General features: G+C 34.8%; 1 protein-coding gene across 4 annotated transcripts in view; it reads left to right on the forward strand.

The window, feature by feature from the left end:
- Zip48C (Zinc/iron regulated transporter-related protein 48C) overlaps positions 1 to 15163 on the forward strand; it is a 100973-nt gene extending 85810 nt beyond the window's left edge. For all 4 annotated transcript variants that reach the window (XM_089103761.1, XM_089103759.1, XM_089103763.1 and 1 more), the window contains 3 exons: positions 2032 to 2130; positions 11524 to 11682; positions 14960 to 15163. In XM_089103761.1, the coding sequence (XP_088959887.1) occupies positions 2032 to 2130; positions 11524 to 11682; positions 14960 to 15038 (337 nt within the window). In that variant the 3' untranslated portion in view covers positions 15039 to 15163. The remainder of the gene's footprint in view (positions 1 to 2031; positions 2131 to 11523; positions 11683 to 14959) is intronic.
- The last annotated feature ends 798 nt before the right edge of the window (positions 15164 to 15961 follow it).

The raw sequence follows: 15961 nt of genomic DNA on the forward strand, positions 1-15961 counted from the left end.
AGTTAATATATATAACATATATAACATTTATAACATATATAATATATATATTATATATAATATATATAATATATATAATATTATAAATAATATATATAACAAGTTAATATATATAACAATTTAAACTACTAATGTGGAGTTGGTACACGACCTTAAAATGAGCCAAAAACCCCTTTGCTCCTATATAGCCGTATTTAGAATGAGCTCTTATGGATTATTCTCAAGTCCAAAAATACCTGAGTTTTCCAAAGTGTTTTCTGGAAACGATACCCGTAAATCAAAGACGCTATGTAAACATGATTTTTCAAATTATTTATAATATAGGAATAGACTAAAAGATGGAGTTGTAACATTGAGGGAGTATTGGAGGGCTTAGCAATTTTGAATTGGGTGACGGGTGAAGGTAAATTGAAGACTCTCCTGGATTTAGATTATGCTGATCATTTAAGCATCCTAGATGAAAGTGTGAGCAAAATGAATATTGATCAGGTGGGTAGCTTTACCTACCTTGGTAGTATTCTTAGTAAAGACGGTGGGAACAGTGAAGATGTTAAAAGTAGAATAGTAAGGCTCAGGTTGTTTTTTCATGGTTAAAATAATTTGGAAGAACAGGGAGATAAGGTTAGAATATCGGAAGCTACACTGATGACTGTGGTCAAATATGGCCTTGAAGAATGGGCGCTCCGGAAAGTGGATGAAGATTTGATAGATTTTTTTCCAGAGAAATTGCCTACGGATTGTTCTGGGTACCAGGCTGACTGACTGTATTTTAAACAGTAAGCTCTACGAAAAATATGGTTCAATCCCGCTTTCTAGGGCTATAAAAATCTACCCCCCCCCCCCCTGTGGAAAAATCCTACAGACAATTCGAATCCCTTTTTAAAACTTCCCCGGAACATCTCCACATGTAAATTTGAATCGGCAGTAAGGGAAAGTAAGGTAAATAAAAAAATGTAAAGGAAATCTTTAAAACTCCTTTAAATCTTTAAATATTCCTTTGAAAGTTCACCCCCGGAAACTTAACTTCCCACGTAAAATTCTCCATGGAAAATCTTTCATAGTTATCGTTCTTTTAAGTTTCAACTTCGCTCTTTACTTTCACCAGATAAACTTAGTTTTGAAATCAATTATTTGGAATATGTTGATTTACTATGAAAGATTCTGAGGAATTATTGAATCAAAATTTCGCCCGCTCCGTTCTGTTTCTCAGCCTGCGTCTATCTTTACCCTCCCTTTTCTCTGCCGTACTTCACGATAAAAAAAATTCTTTGTCCCCTTCGTTACTGAAGAAAATTGATAATCGTTCTAATAGTTTCTTCCCGCGTTGTTGTTTATACCACCTCTCTTTTACCTCATATGTGGCTTTTTATTAGACTTTTTAATTTCCTTTTACATTATACTAGCCTTTTTGTAGGCTTCTACATTTGGATTCTCATTGTTACTTTTCGTCTAACCGCAGAAAATTTGAGCCTTTTCTTGATGTCATGACGTCACCACAGGTTTGATGTCATGGCGCCACCATAGGTTTCATACAACCACCGTGAGTGGCCAGAAATGTCAATATGCCACTTAAGAAAAAAAAAAAACTAACTATGTAGCCGATTTAGATGCCGTACCCCACCACTGAGCATGTAGTAGAAGTATTAGTAGTATATATATATATATATATATATATATATATATATATATATATATATATATATATATATATATATATATATATATATGTACATATATATATATATATATATATATATATATATATATATATATATATATATATATATATATATATATATATATATATATATATATATATATATATATATATATATATATATATATATATATATATATATATATATATATATATATATATATATATAATATATATATATATATATATATATATATATATATATATATATATATATATATATATATATATATATATATATATATATATATATATATATATGTGTATTATGTGTATTAGCTTACATTGTTCAATCCTTTTATTTTATGTTCCAGAAACCTTGCCATCGGAATTGGAATTCAAAATTTTCCTGAAGGGCTAGCCGTCAGTTTACCCCTTCGAGCTGCCGGTTTTTCAACATTTAAAAGTTTTTGGTAACTATTTTCAATTTATATTCACGCCACTTTTATAATAACTTTTATAAGATATCAGATGTTACCTTATACCTCGTAAAATTAAATATATGGTAAAAAAAAACATCACACCCCCAAGGCTGAAATATGTCGGCGTTATGTGAGCCGAATTCGTTATGCTAAGTGTGTGATATGCCAATTTTATCAAAAGGCCTGCAAAGAGGTGATGGCTGAAGTTACCCTGGTCCCGATCTTTAAGGACATTGTATGAAATTTTAGTTTCTTGAAAACGGCTTCTCAAAGCAATCTTTGAGAAGCTCACGAAAAAAATGTTTCGCAGGGGCCAGGTCTTTGGTCTCATTGGCCTGTCTTTCAGTCGAGGATTTTTTTTAGAATCCTACTTTTATATTGAAATTATCAGATTTATTAGAATTAAGCTTAAAAGTGCCATGAAAACAAAAGTGTGTTTTGCCCACTAGACCCATCTTAGGTTCTATGCCTGGAAAGTGCAATTTTTCAGATATCTTCACTCTTACACCCTTCCACAAAGTTTTACTTCCCTTTAAATCCTTCCTTATAACCTATTCCCACCCCCGCCCCCTGTAATGCTTTTTGCTTTGCCCTACTTGGACAGCAAAATCGGAATCTTTGCCAATATGTAATTTTTTATCTGCAAAACGTTGCCTAGCCATCTTCACCTTTCTAAATAGATAATAAATAGCAGTGAACGGGTAATATTCTTCAGTTGGTGAAATATAGCCCACTGACTACATTGGATCATCTTTCATCACACATTGGTACCTGCACATTTTGTATCGGTGATTCGTAGTTAGGTGGCCTTGTGCAAGACATTTTCGGTCAAGAAGTGAGAGACTCACTTACCTTGGTCGATGTTGGCTTTATTCAGTTAAGCCCTTTTTTCATTGGGACTTTTTCAGGTGAAATAGATCCGGTTAAGGCAGCTTTTTGTTCACCGGACTCACAAGTTTTGTTTACAAGTGGTAAAAAGTCCTGAAGCGTTAATTTAACTAATGAGAGTGACAGTGAATTCAAGGTTATTTAGGATGTGTCTCATTGGAAACTGTTAAAAACGTGAAGAACGGGCGTTGGTTTTAGATTGCCGAGTGTGTTCAAGTTTACGTGGCCAAGTTTAATAGGGCCATTTTTCGATTAAGTCGGCCAAATAAACTTAGATCTGAGTTTGTTTGGGCTTTTTAAAAAAGAAGAAGAGACGGGAGCTACCAGAGAAAAATAAAACGGCATGGTCACGGCATGACCCACGAAATTTTTGTCTGGCTCAAAAAATACAAAAATACATATAAACAAGTTTTCAATTCGTTTTGTAATTTTTTTTTAGCCCCTGCTTCCTCGAACAAATTCTCCTCCGTACAAAAATCCTGGATACGGTCTTGGGCATGGCTGATTTCGCCAGAAAAGCCATAGGAAAGATGTGGCTTTATACCCAATGAGTTCTGTTTGAACTTCAAAAACTCGATTTCAATAAATAATAGTGTTATTAATTCGTTACATGCCATTTTACATTTTCAATATTTCTTGTTGCAATCAAGTTCAATGGGGTTTATTATCAAATCAAAAAATAAATTACACCTAATAACAATACTCTGTCCATTCCTGGACGCTGAGATCCTCAATCGCTACCTTTTAAACATAGATATAGATATATTTCTCACAAGAGCCCCATGGGCCATGGATAATACAAAAACAACAAAACGCATAAAACATAATAATAATTTCAAACACTTTTGAAAATAAAACTACGACAGAAAACCCTCCCTTTGTCTCATCCCCACTCTCACAAAATTTCCCAAATCTCTAATTTCCACTTTGCAACTGCTCCCAATTTTATTTTCTAAACACCTTCTATCCATAACATCCTCTCAAAAATTTCCCGTTTAAGGACCTTTAGTTCTTCACAATAACACATAAAATGTTCTAAAACTTCAGGCTCCCCGCACATCGGACAAGAGAAGGGACCACTCCGTAACTTAATCCTCCCTAATTACTTCCTTCTCCCCCAAGCGGCATAAAATTCCCTCTTACTGATAAGACTCATTTTAAAGTATTATTTTGGAGCTCAAATTTTAGATATATTTCTTCTCCCCAGGCTTTTTTAATGTTTCTATATATTCCAAGGGATTGTGACTTAACCTTGTCTTCTTGCCAAACCTGGATCTCTTGATCTTGTAGAACTTTTTCCACAGCTTTTGCAATCAATCCTGTTTCCACCCCTGGTCCAATGCCGTCATTCCACCAGCCTGATAGCCCACATTTTTTTAGTATGCTCTTAATTTGCGCTGGCCAAGAATCTTTTATTTTGTCCAATAACAGTTCATTGAAAGCATTTTTTGTTAACCGATAATCTGGCATAGCAATATTTTTTTCTCAATAACCTACCATGCGTACTAACCGTTTATTTCTTACGCTAAAAAGACCCAGGTCACCCTTTAAAACAATACTATAAAATTTTTCATCTAACCCTAATGATCTTTAAATACAATGTAGCTGTATCCTTTTCCTTTTCATCCCCCTTTGGTGTCCCCATATTTCTACCCCATAATGTATAGCAGGTTCTAATCTACTTGCAAAAATGCGCTTTCGTAGCTTGATATCACTTGCTCCTTTATCCTTTATACAACTCTTTAAAAATATACCAGTTAAACTTTTGCCTTTACTTCACATTAGAGCTATATTCCTTGTCCACTTACAATTTGAAACAAGTCTAGGAAGGCATACACTCCCCTCCCTTAACTAAAATTTTCTTCAGATGACTTAGCCCCCCTTACAACAACCATTACTGCTGACTTCTCTAGATTTAAAACCAGTCTCTTTTCCTCAAAATACTTTTCTAAACTCTCTAATGCATACTGCAGATTCTCTCTACTATTTGCCAATAAAGCTATATCATCGGCGTACAAAAGTGCAGACATTTTTTTTATCAAATAATTGTAATTCACTTACTTTCCTCTCCCTTAAATAGTTTTCAATGTCATTAATATACAACGAAGATAACTTCGGAGACAAAGTACAACCTTGTTTCACCCCTAACCTGCTAAATATTTCCCTCGATGTTTCCTTACCAACCCGCACAACAAACTTAACCGTCAAATACATTGACAATAAAATTCGCACAAACTTACGCGGCAATCCTAAATTAATCAAACAATGCATAAGAATTTCCCTATTTACACTATCAAAAGTATCTTTTAAGTCCAAAAAGACTGCAAACAACTTATCCTCTTTTTTCTGTGTATATTTCCTAATCAGACTGGTTAAAAAAATTTGATCTATAGTACTATAGTTTTCGCGAAATCCTGCTTGTATTTCGATAACTTTCTGTAATTTTTCCTGCCACTTATCTAATCTATTCCCTAACACTTTCACGAAAAGCTTGCTTATACCATTGCCCAAACTGATCATACGGTAATTCCAGAGTTTCATGCTATGCCCTTTTTTATATAACGGTATGGTGACCGTAGCATTCCATTGCTCTGGCCATTGAGGGTTGTTGATAATTGACGAAAATGTTATAGTGATTATTAGGATGATCAATACTTTTACCCATTTCCACACTTGCATTGGGATTCCGTCTAAACCAGGAGCTGAGTTACCCTTCATTTTTTTCATGGTCTTCACTGTTTCATTCTCGGTGACAGATTTTAACGATTCGTAGTCCTCTTCCTTCATCGGTCTCTCTGTAATTTCTTCCTCAAACATGTCCCCGCACATTAAATTTCCATCGGATGTGTAGCTCCTGACTTCTAATTCTTTATTTTCTAAGTAGTCCGGTCATCTTGTTGCCTCGATTGCACCTTTTTCTTCATTTTTATTCCCAGTTGACTCTTTAACAAGCTTCCAAAACTCTTTCGATTCATTCTTTCTAAAGATTAAATTAAAAAAAAAACAAGTTTTTTTAACTGAAAGTAAGGAACGACGTTAAAACTTTAAACGTACAGAAAATATTACGTATATAAAAGGGGCTGTCCCCTCCTCAACGCCACGCTCTTTACGCTAAAGTTTGACTCTGTCTCACAACTTTATTTTTTAAAACAATAAAAAACTTTAGCCTAAAGAGCGAGGCGTTGAGGAGGGTACAGCCCCTTTCATATACGGAATATTTTCTGTTCGTTTTAAGTTTTAACGTCGTTCCTTACTTTCAGTAAAAAAACTTTTTTTTTTAATTAATTTTAGAACGTTTTTTAATTACTACAGGTTTTGATTTTGGCTCACCGCTCATGAATGATTAAAATCAAAATTGAATATTAATTTTAATTTTATGTGATTAAATGGCTTTCTCGAAACCTGTTTAATTTTATTTACGAACGTTTTTATCAGTAATAAATATACGTAACTTACGAATAAACTTACGTAACGAACTTCTATATTCATATATTTCTAATACTTATAGTAGAGGGTTCGCCTCCTAGTCAAGACCTCGCTCTTTACGCTAAAGTTCGAATTTTGTTCTAATTCTTTAAAAATGACTCCTTAATCACAAAGGCCGTTATTTAGAATGAATAGCTTTTATGAAAGTACTAAATAATCTTTGGCTTAAAGAGCGAGGTATTGACTAGGAGGTGAACCCAATCATATACGTAATATTTTCTGTCGTTTTAAGTTTTGATGTTGCTCCTTACTTTCAGTTGAAAAACTTTTATATATATAATTTCTGATCTTTTTTTAAATAATGCTGGGAAATCCGGTGCCCTCTTCATAGCAATGTCCCTTCCCCCATGAAAACTTCCTCCATGGAAAGATCCTCCCACATAACCCCCGACCCACTACCAGAAAAAATTCCCCCTGAAAACGTCTGTATATTTCCCAATAACCAATACTATGTGTTAACATTGGGTAAAGTTCATAACTTTCAGCCCTCCCCCCGGCGACTTCGGGGGATTAAGCCATCATAAAAGACATAGTTATCATATTTTTGACCCTGTTGAACAAAATGGCTATCTCAAAATTTTGATCGGGTGACTTTGAGAAAAAGATGAGCGTGGGAGGGGGCCTAGTTGCCCTCTATTTTTTTGGTCACTTAAAAAGGGCACTAGAAATTTTAATTTCCGTTCGAATGAGCCCTCCCATGATATTCTAGGACCAGTGGGTCGATACGATCACCCCTGGGGGGAAAAAAAAACAAAAAAAAAACAAATAAACACGCATCCGTGATCTTTCTTCTGGCAAAAATGCAAAATTCCACATTTTTGTAGATAGGAGCTTGAAACCTCTACAGTAGGGTTCTCTAATACGCTGAATATGATGGTGTGATTTTCATTAAGGTTCTATAACTTGGGTCTTTCCCTCTTTTTTCGAAAATCAGGCAAATTTTCTCAGGCGCGCAACTTTTGAAAAGTAGAAATAAACTTGATAAAACGTATATATTTTAAATTAGCATTAAAATCCGATTCTTCTAATGTATCTATTGGTATCAAAATTCCGTTTTCTACAGTTTCGGTTACCATTGAGCCGGGTCGCTCCTTACTTACAGTTCGTTACCACGAACTGTTTGACTAATCTTAGCCTTTCAGCTTTTTCAGTTTCAAAACTCCTTTTTTTTTAACTTTATAAAATTCTTATATCCCTTTCTCTCCCACTTGTAATTCTGATACAATTGTTGAAAATCATCTCCTTCATTTAATTTCAATACCTTCAGTGCCTCCCAAAGTTCCTCCCTTTTCTTCCTACACTCCTTTTCATAGAATGTCCTAATAACCTGGTTCCCTCTATTTTTGCATATTTTCTCTCCCGAATCATGAATCAACATTCCCTTCTTGGGCTAATTCTAGACTTCTATCCAGTAAATCTTGATTCCGTCATTAATTCTTCAAAATTATTCATATCATTTTCCTCCACTCTTAGTTTTTTATAAAGTCCACCCCCTGGATGAGATCTACTTTTACTACCCTTACTTACCACCTACCCTACTACCCTACTACTTCTACTTACCCTTAATTATTGAGGCTGCTTCCATGACCTCTAAAGTTGCACTGATAGGAAAGTTATCGGAACGTATGACCATTAATTTACCAAAATCTGCCACCCTTTCACTCAAAGACAGACTAGTTAAAATGTAATCAAATATGCTTGGAGAATGCCCCGAAAAACAAATAAACTCCCCTAGATTTTTATCATTTCCAAATCTACCATTTAATATCATTCAAGTTTCATACCCGCAAAATTCTAGCAATTTTTTACCCCAGTTATTTCTACGACGGTTGTGGTCCCCACTTGCCCTCTCTGGGAGAGTCGTAACAATATCTTCTAAATTAACAGTGGATATATCATCATGAACAGAACCCAAAACCGGTAAAATTTCTACACACGCCCCTGTATAATCATTAAAGTCCCCTAGAAAACAAAAACTCTGATTCGGAAACTTCCTTGAAAAATTAAGTTTTTCACGATCTAAAATTAGCCATGTATCCTCTTTCAAAAAAGAGCTTATTACTGGGGGAATATAACATCACAAAAAATAACCGGAATGCAAGCAAAACACACTCTAAGCCAAACTAAGTTAAAGGATTTACTTTTCAACCTTTACATCTTAGTATTCGCACTAAAATTTTTGGAAACTAACACCGCTACTCTACTATATATTCTTCCATTATCAGATTGTTTTCTATGCACTCCGTAATACTGGTATCCCTTGAACACTTTTGGTTCTTTTAGCCATGTTTCAACAACGCATGCCAAGTCAATCTCCCCTCTTTCTTTTGCTAATAAATGTTCCCATTTTTCACTGCTTACCCCTTGGATGTTCCAATGCACTATTTTAAAGTTCTTTTAATATCCATGGCCCAACATATCCTATCTATCTACAGCCAAACGACTACCAGAACCCGAGCCTAAAGTTTGCACTTTTGTCCCTGACCCAGTTGGCTTGTCGTATTGCTTATAATTATTATGTTCCCCTTTCAATCCTTTTTTGTAATTTTCAATCACTGCCTCCACTTCCTCTTTGTCTAGGGTTTCACTTTAAATTTTTTGTGGGGCATCACCATGTCCAATCTTAAATTGAAACGTTCTTTCTTGTTAAAAGCTTTTTCCTCGCCTCCCTTACTGTCTGCGGAGCATCATCAGTTATGAAAACCTTCGCAAACACTACCTCTTTTTCGTTTTTTAATCTTTTCGCGTTTTTCAAAATCATGATTCTTGTTTCCAAATTCTCTATTTCCATCACGATAAATTTCTTTTCATTATTTATATATTTTAAACATATCTGAAGTCCAGGGCAATTTCAAGACCATCCGTTATTACCTTCTCAAACCCCGTTTTTGTTTCTTTTTCATCGTTCACTGGAACCCACGTTCCAAATCACAATGTTCTTTTGCCTTTCCCTACTTTCTGCTTTCATTAGGTTTTCTTTTACTCCACTCAACTCTTTTGACAGTTGGGAACTATCTTTATGCATTGCAGATATTTTACTGTTTACAGCATTAGTCTCTTTTTTCAATCTCACTCATTCTCGGCACTAATACCGCCAGTTCTTTATAGGACCCCTCCAGCACACCGAGTCTAGATTCTATGACTTTTACAGAAGATCTCAGGTCATGTAACGATGTCGAATTAGACTGTACAACTGTTAAAGTCGTCGATACATTGTCAGCTAATGATCTTATACTGATCTCTTTGTCACCGACTCTCAATGGAGTCACCGACTTTCTGTGACTCCATTGAAGAATTCAAAACAGAGGAATCTGAAACGGAAATATAAGCAGGCTGACTCAGTTCGCTTTGTTTTGTCACCATCTTTTTTCTCGGCATCTTAAATCCACATTCACGTTACTTTTTCACCAATCTCCGAGCAAAGTATAATTTGTAGCTCTTGAACAGCTGGGGAACTTAAGCTAGTCCGTATAAATCAATCCAAAGCCTTGCCAAGTTCGTGTATTCAATCCAGGCAAAATAACTGGTTCCGCTGTCAGGTTTGAACTGAGATTTAATCCTAATACAAGTGCAATGCTCGAAAGCTGAAATGAAACTGATATTACGCAGCGTGGTCACTGCACTCTCAGAAACAAATTTACCTCTCATTTTTGTTTAACATGACTACCAATTATCCTCCAGTCCTCTGCCCCAGGGGAAACGGCCTCATCATTGTACCAAAATAAAATTCTAACTCTTTTTTATCGGTTTATATTTAATACATTATATATTGTTTGTCATTATTTAACTAATCTTTTTCAATGCTAATAAATGGTTTTTTACTCTTCCTTTAAATGATGCGAGGGAGCTCCTACCAGTCAGTTCGTCTTGGAACAGAGTCCATGACCTTGCAAAATTTATATTCGGAGAAAAATCGGATCGTATAGTCGGGGTGAAGGGCATTTGCAGGTTTGAGAATAGTCTGGTATTTACATTATGCTGGTCCGAAGTTGATCAAAATTTCGTTTTAACTGTAGACTGGAATTCACCAGCTAGAAACTTGACCACAACTGTCAACAATGAATAAGGATACAGCAAGTCCATTGACAAATACTCTTCATTTTTTCCAATTAATTTCCGAGCTCGTTTATGGATAAAATTTAGCTTCTGCAGGTGAGATTCTAAAATCGATTGCCAGATCATTGCTCAGTATTGTAAATGGGGTTTGATAAGAGTGTTGTATAGCAGGACCGGTGTTTCCTGCGGCAAAGCGTTCTTTAGCTCCTTTATTATTCCAAGATTCCGGAATATCTTCATCTCTACTGCTTCAATATGATGCAGAAGTGACAGGTTCTCATCAAAAAGGACTCCCAGGTATTTTGCAAAACACTTTTCTGGCCGACTGATCAAACCTCTGGATGTTTTGATACCACATGTCTCCAGATGGACACTTCCGACCCGGAAAAAAACAAAAAGTAGGATTTATCAACGTTAATCAGTAGTCGGTTAGAATCTATCCAGAGATACGTCTCCTCGAGAACAACCCTAAGCTTGGAAATGACCGTTGTTTATCCCTTTCACAGCAGCCTAGTTTGGTATCATCTGCAAAGGCACAAGGTTATCATCACCTACATGCTGAAAAGAAGCTTCATCGTAACATGATTTACATCAGCGAAGAATAGTGCGGGCTGGTTTTAATACGCTACTCAGATCGTTAACGCGAATCAGGAACAATCACACGAAGTTAATAGGTGATCTTTACGAGTTTACAATATCACCTGCATTTGATCTAAGTGTGTACCCATGATTTTATTTTAGGAGGCTCGAGTGACATCTCGAGGAGGGGGGGGGATATCTTCTATAAAACGGAAAAAATTTGAATTATTTTCATAATATAAGAAAAATCTTTAAAGTGTTGGAGGAGGTACTGGAGTAACTAAAATGATTTTTCTTACAGTCACTTCATCAAAATTATTTCTCAGAAATAAATGATTTTTGTACAAAACATGCTATATTTTATGGTGTCCTTAGGTATGGCCAGTTAAGCGGTATTGTGGAGCCAATAGCCGGAGTTATTGGAGCTGCAGCAGTTCAGTACATGACTCCGCTTTTACCTTACGCCTTATCATTTGCTGCTGGTGCAATGATTTTTGTAGTTTTCGATGATATTTTACCCGAAGCGAGAAACAGGTAATAATTATTCTTTTTCATAATAGAACAAAACAGCTCATTCAGTATAAAGAGACATATGTAGTTTTTCTGTGGACGGGGGTTGTTTGGTGAGCAATGGGAAAAATACGGTAGAATATTTGGATAAAGACTCCTCCCACCGAAAAAGAACCCGACCCCTCACCACGGAAAAACATGTCTGAAGGGCGACTTGGGAATTTATAAATGCTTTATTATTAAACTTTGACCTTTTTATACATAATTTAAGTCGATGTGAAATCTACTTTCCGTGATTTGTGTATAAGTCTTGAACCCTTGTAACAAACTTTTGAACCCTTGTGACAAACTGTTGAACCCTAGTGAGTGTTATGAGTGTAAAGTGTTGGACCTTTGTGACAAACTTTCAAAAATGAAAATAATACGTAAAGTATGTGTACATAATTTTGCCGTTTACTTAATGCCCATCATTTAATACAGTATTTTTATTATTATTATTAGTTATGCTACATTTAATACTTATTATTATTCAAAATTATTATTATTATTGTTATTATGTATATTATATTTATTATTATTACTATTTATAGTGTATTTAATAATTATTATTATTGTAGTTATATATATTATCAAATATACTGTATATATATATTATTATCATTACTATTATATAGTTTATTATTACTATATAAATTTATTATTCAAAAAATATTACATACAGTATTTTTTTGTTGTTGTATTTTTCTCAGTTTCCCCTTCTTGAAAAATAACTACTCCCCCGAAATGAATTCCTGCGTGTATGGTCCTCGCATTTTTCTGGTACTAAATCCTTCAAGCTATTTCTTTCTGAATCGTAATTTCAGAAGATAGGTCATTAAATAGTGAACTGTGTTACTGGAATCAGTCGATGAGCCGCATGGCTGAGAAGCGTGGCAAATTGAACGAGAATTTTCAAGAGGTATCCTACATTTTAGCAAATCATTGGAGGGCTGGAAATTTTTCTATGTTATTGAGCTCTGTGGTTTTCTTATTTACTTGTTAAACCAGAGGTAGTTTTAGGGGGAGGCGGAAGGGGCTCATGCTTTGGGCTCACAAATTTTAGGGGTCCACATTTTATATAAATAATCTAACGATTATAATCGTTTTGTAACTTTCGAAACTTTATTTATATTATCGTAAAGGGAGCAAGTAATAAATGAATTATTAATTAAGTAATAAAACAAATAAAAAAAATTCCATGATAATTATCAAAATATTAAATTAAAACAATTAATAATAATTAAGTAATAAAAAAAAAATAAACTGAAAATAATTTTTGTTAATAAATACAAATATTGTTAAATTTCGCCTGAAAATTTTGCAGGAGAAAGGATGGGGGTGGGCGATAATCAAGATAATCTTGGAAGGCGCAAAAGAGACCAGAACCGTCACTGTCTTACGGTAAAGCAAAAACAAGAAGCTATTCTTTTCAAGGGTACTATGTATAACGGAACGGTCGTTATGTGAATTATTTATTAAATAAAACGGTACTTGTGTCTTATAGCCACCACACTCAAGTTCTGTCGAGAAGTGAAGTTTGGTAAATGCTAATGAAATGAAACAAAATATAATGAAAATATAATACTTTATCAATAAAATTAAGAAAACTATAACTTAGAAATATACCTAAACCCGCAAATAAATGAAACGAATAGCAGTAACAAATGGTATTCTACTGCGAGCAAACCATCTATTGACACGCAAACCGACTTGTTTCATACATGTTTCATAGCTGTACACTCCCAAAAAGGGTCTTTGTCGAAAGAATAAACACCCCCTTATCCTGGAAAAGTCTAATTGCCTCTTCTTCAGTCCTTGGCAAATCCTAAATTGTCTCTTTAACATCCATGGTCAGACACTATTTCCTATCAACAAAGATCGCAAACTGAATGAATTTTACCCCATAGTCTGAAAACTGGTATTTTGATTGGTATTTTATTAGCATTAACCAAATTTCACTTCTCGACAGAAATTGAGTGTGGTGGATATAAGACAAAAGTACCAATAAAACTAGAAGCAAAAGTGACTAGAAAACTAATGAAATCTACTCCCCCCTCCCCTTAGACATTTTGGCTCAAAACACCTCGCATAGAGCTTGCATAGAGCTGGCACAGTGCTTACAGTGGTAAGGACTTTCGTACCTTCTTTGTCCCCCCCCCCGTCGGATGACAATGCTCGGACTAACAACATCCGAGATAATAACGTCACATTCAACAACAAGCACTAGTACTTTTGGTCTCCAGTGGCGTCAATTGGATTGAAGAATGTGCCCTCTTAAATATTGAAAGATATATATATTATTTTTATTTAAAAATGCCTGTATTTTAATTGAAAAATTTTTTAACTAATAAAATTGTCTCATCCTTGGATTTTGAAAAACTACACGTTGACCCATTCCCAAAATATTGTGAATTGACGCCACTTTTGCTACACTCAAACTTAAAACGAACAGAAATTATTCCGCAAATGAGAGGGATTCCTCCTCAGCCCTCTTTTTTACGCTTAAGTCTGACTTTTTGTACATTTCTCTAAGAAAGACTGCTCAAATACAGAGCCAGAAGTGGTTTTAGGCCTCATAAACTGCGGGGAAGGGGTGGCAGGTATACCACAGGAGTTTAAAAATATAAATGTTAAAAAATATTATTTTCAAATATAAATAAAATCGGGGCGAATGAATTTAAATGAGAGGTATTCTTGAAAAATTTTAAGATTTTAGCGTAAAGAGTGAGAGTTGAGGAGGGAAAGCCCTCTCATATATAGATTAATTTCTGTTCTTTTTAAGTTCTAATGTTGTTCCTTACTTTTAGTTGGAAAAAACTTTATTATTTTATTTAATCAATCGGTAAAAAACGACCAGCCAGTCGGTACAATCTATTCCCCCCCCCTAACAGTTTGTCTAATGGCGCCTCTTGTTGGTATCAAACCTAATCTCTTAGTAGACTTGTACTCATACCTCTTAGTCCCAGCCTGTTATCTCTATGTAATTCCGTCATAGGGCAAGTCTTCTTCCACAGTTGTAACTGATTTCCTATTTTCAGATTATTTTCTTTAAGCCTTATCTGGAAATTATGTCATCGGGGTAGTGTCAGGATTCTCAAACATGCTAAATTTATCTGGGTTTTGGGGTTATCTGGGTTATCTGGGTTTTTGGGGGTTTCTTCTTGCCCTTTTCGAAAATGATGCTGATTTCAATAGACTCTTCCAACAGTTCATAGCCAAGAACGTGGGTAGATGTTGATTAATATGATGCATATATTTACAGCGGAAATGGCAAACTGGCTACCTGGATGTCAGTATTTGGATTCGTGACGATGATGAGCTTAGATGTTGGACTCGGCTGATTTTGAATAGGAAAAAAAACTAGTTCAATTTCTTCTACTTACTAAGATAACAGTGTCTACTTATTTTTTCATGTTTTGTAATAATTGTCTTGACAATTTTTTTTAATATACCGTTGTCTTGTCCTTTTGTCTGCTCTTAGACTGTATTTATTGATTTTTATAATCAAAATTACCACATTAATCATTCTTCGAGTCGGGCGGATAAAGAGTTTAACCTTGGAATACACCATACTATGAATGAAAAAATGCCATGTGATCTACACTCTCCTGGTTTATGTTTTTAGAATTTTTGAATTCATGAGATGAGTTCTATGACATGGCGTGCACATAGGGTATTTACAGATCCCTGTCCCATCTCTTCTCGGAATTGTTACTTTACCTACAATGTCTTATTTTCTTGATATTTTTTATATTTGCCTATATTTGGAGTTTTTTTTCGAATTCGCCCCCTCCCCTCCTTAAAAAAATACTGTTTGTGTGTCTAGTCTGTCCTCCGTGTCATTTTCCAAATAACCTCCGTCTCAATCTTATTAAAATAAATTGTGATAGATTTTTGTCTTGAATGATAAACCTTGTAATATTAATAACGACAGGGAGGAATATTCTTCATGGCAACTGATGGTATAATCCAGGTGCGTCCGCAAGAAGTTCCTTGGGGCTCGATGGTAAAAAACAATTTTTTCTGATAATTTGAACAAGAACTTCCCAAAAATTTAGTATTTTGGGGGGTGGGCTCCAAGTCTCTCCTGCGTACTTTCCCTGGCTCACTCCAGGGACTATAGAACGCTATATAAATAGTTTAAATACTATTAAAATGTTAAGATTACTTTCACATTTCGTTTTTTTTTGTATGAAATGGTCAAATCTTCTTTTAACTAGGGCAAATGGCTAGGACTTATTTCTACTGATGATATATTCTACGT

The sequence above is a fragment of the Artemia sp. Qi Xiang Cuo genome, chromosome 17 (assembly GCF_049724085.1).
Source record: "Artemia sp. Qi Xiang Cuo chromosome 17, ASM4972408v1, whole genome shotgun sequence".
Taxonomy (NCBI): Eukaryota; Metazoa; Arthropoda; class Branchiopoda; order Anostraca; family Artemiidae; genus Artemia; species Artemia sp. Qi Xiang Cuo.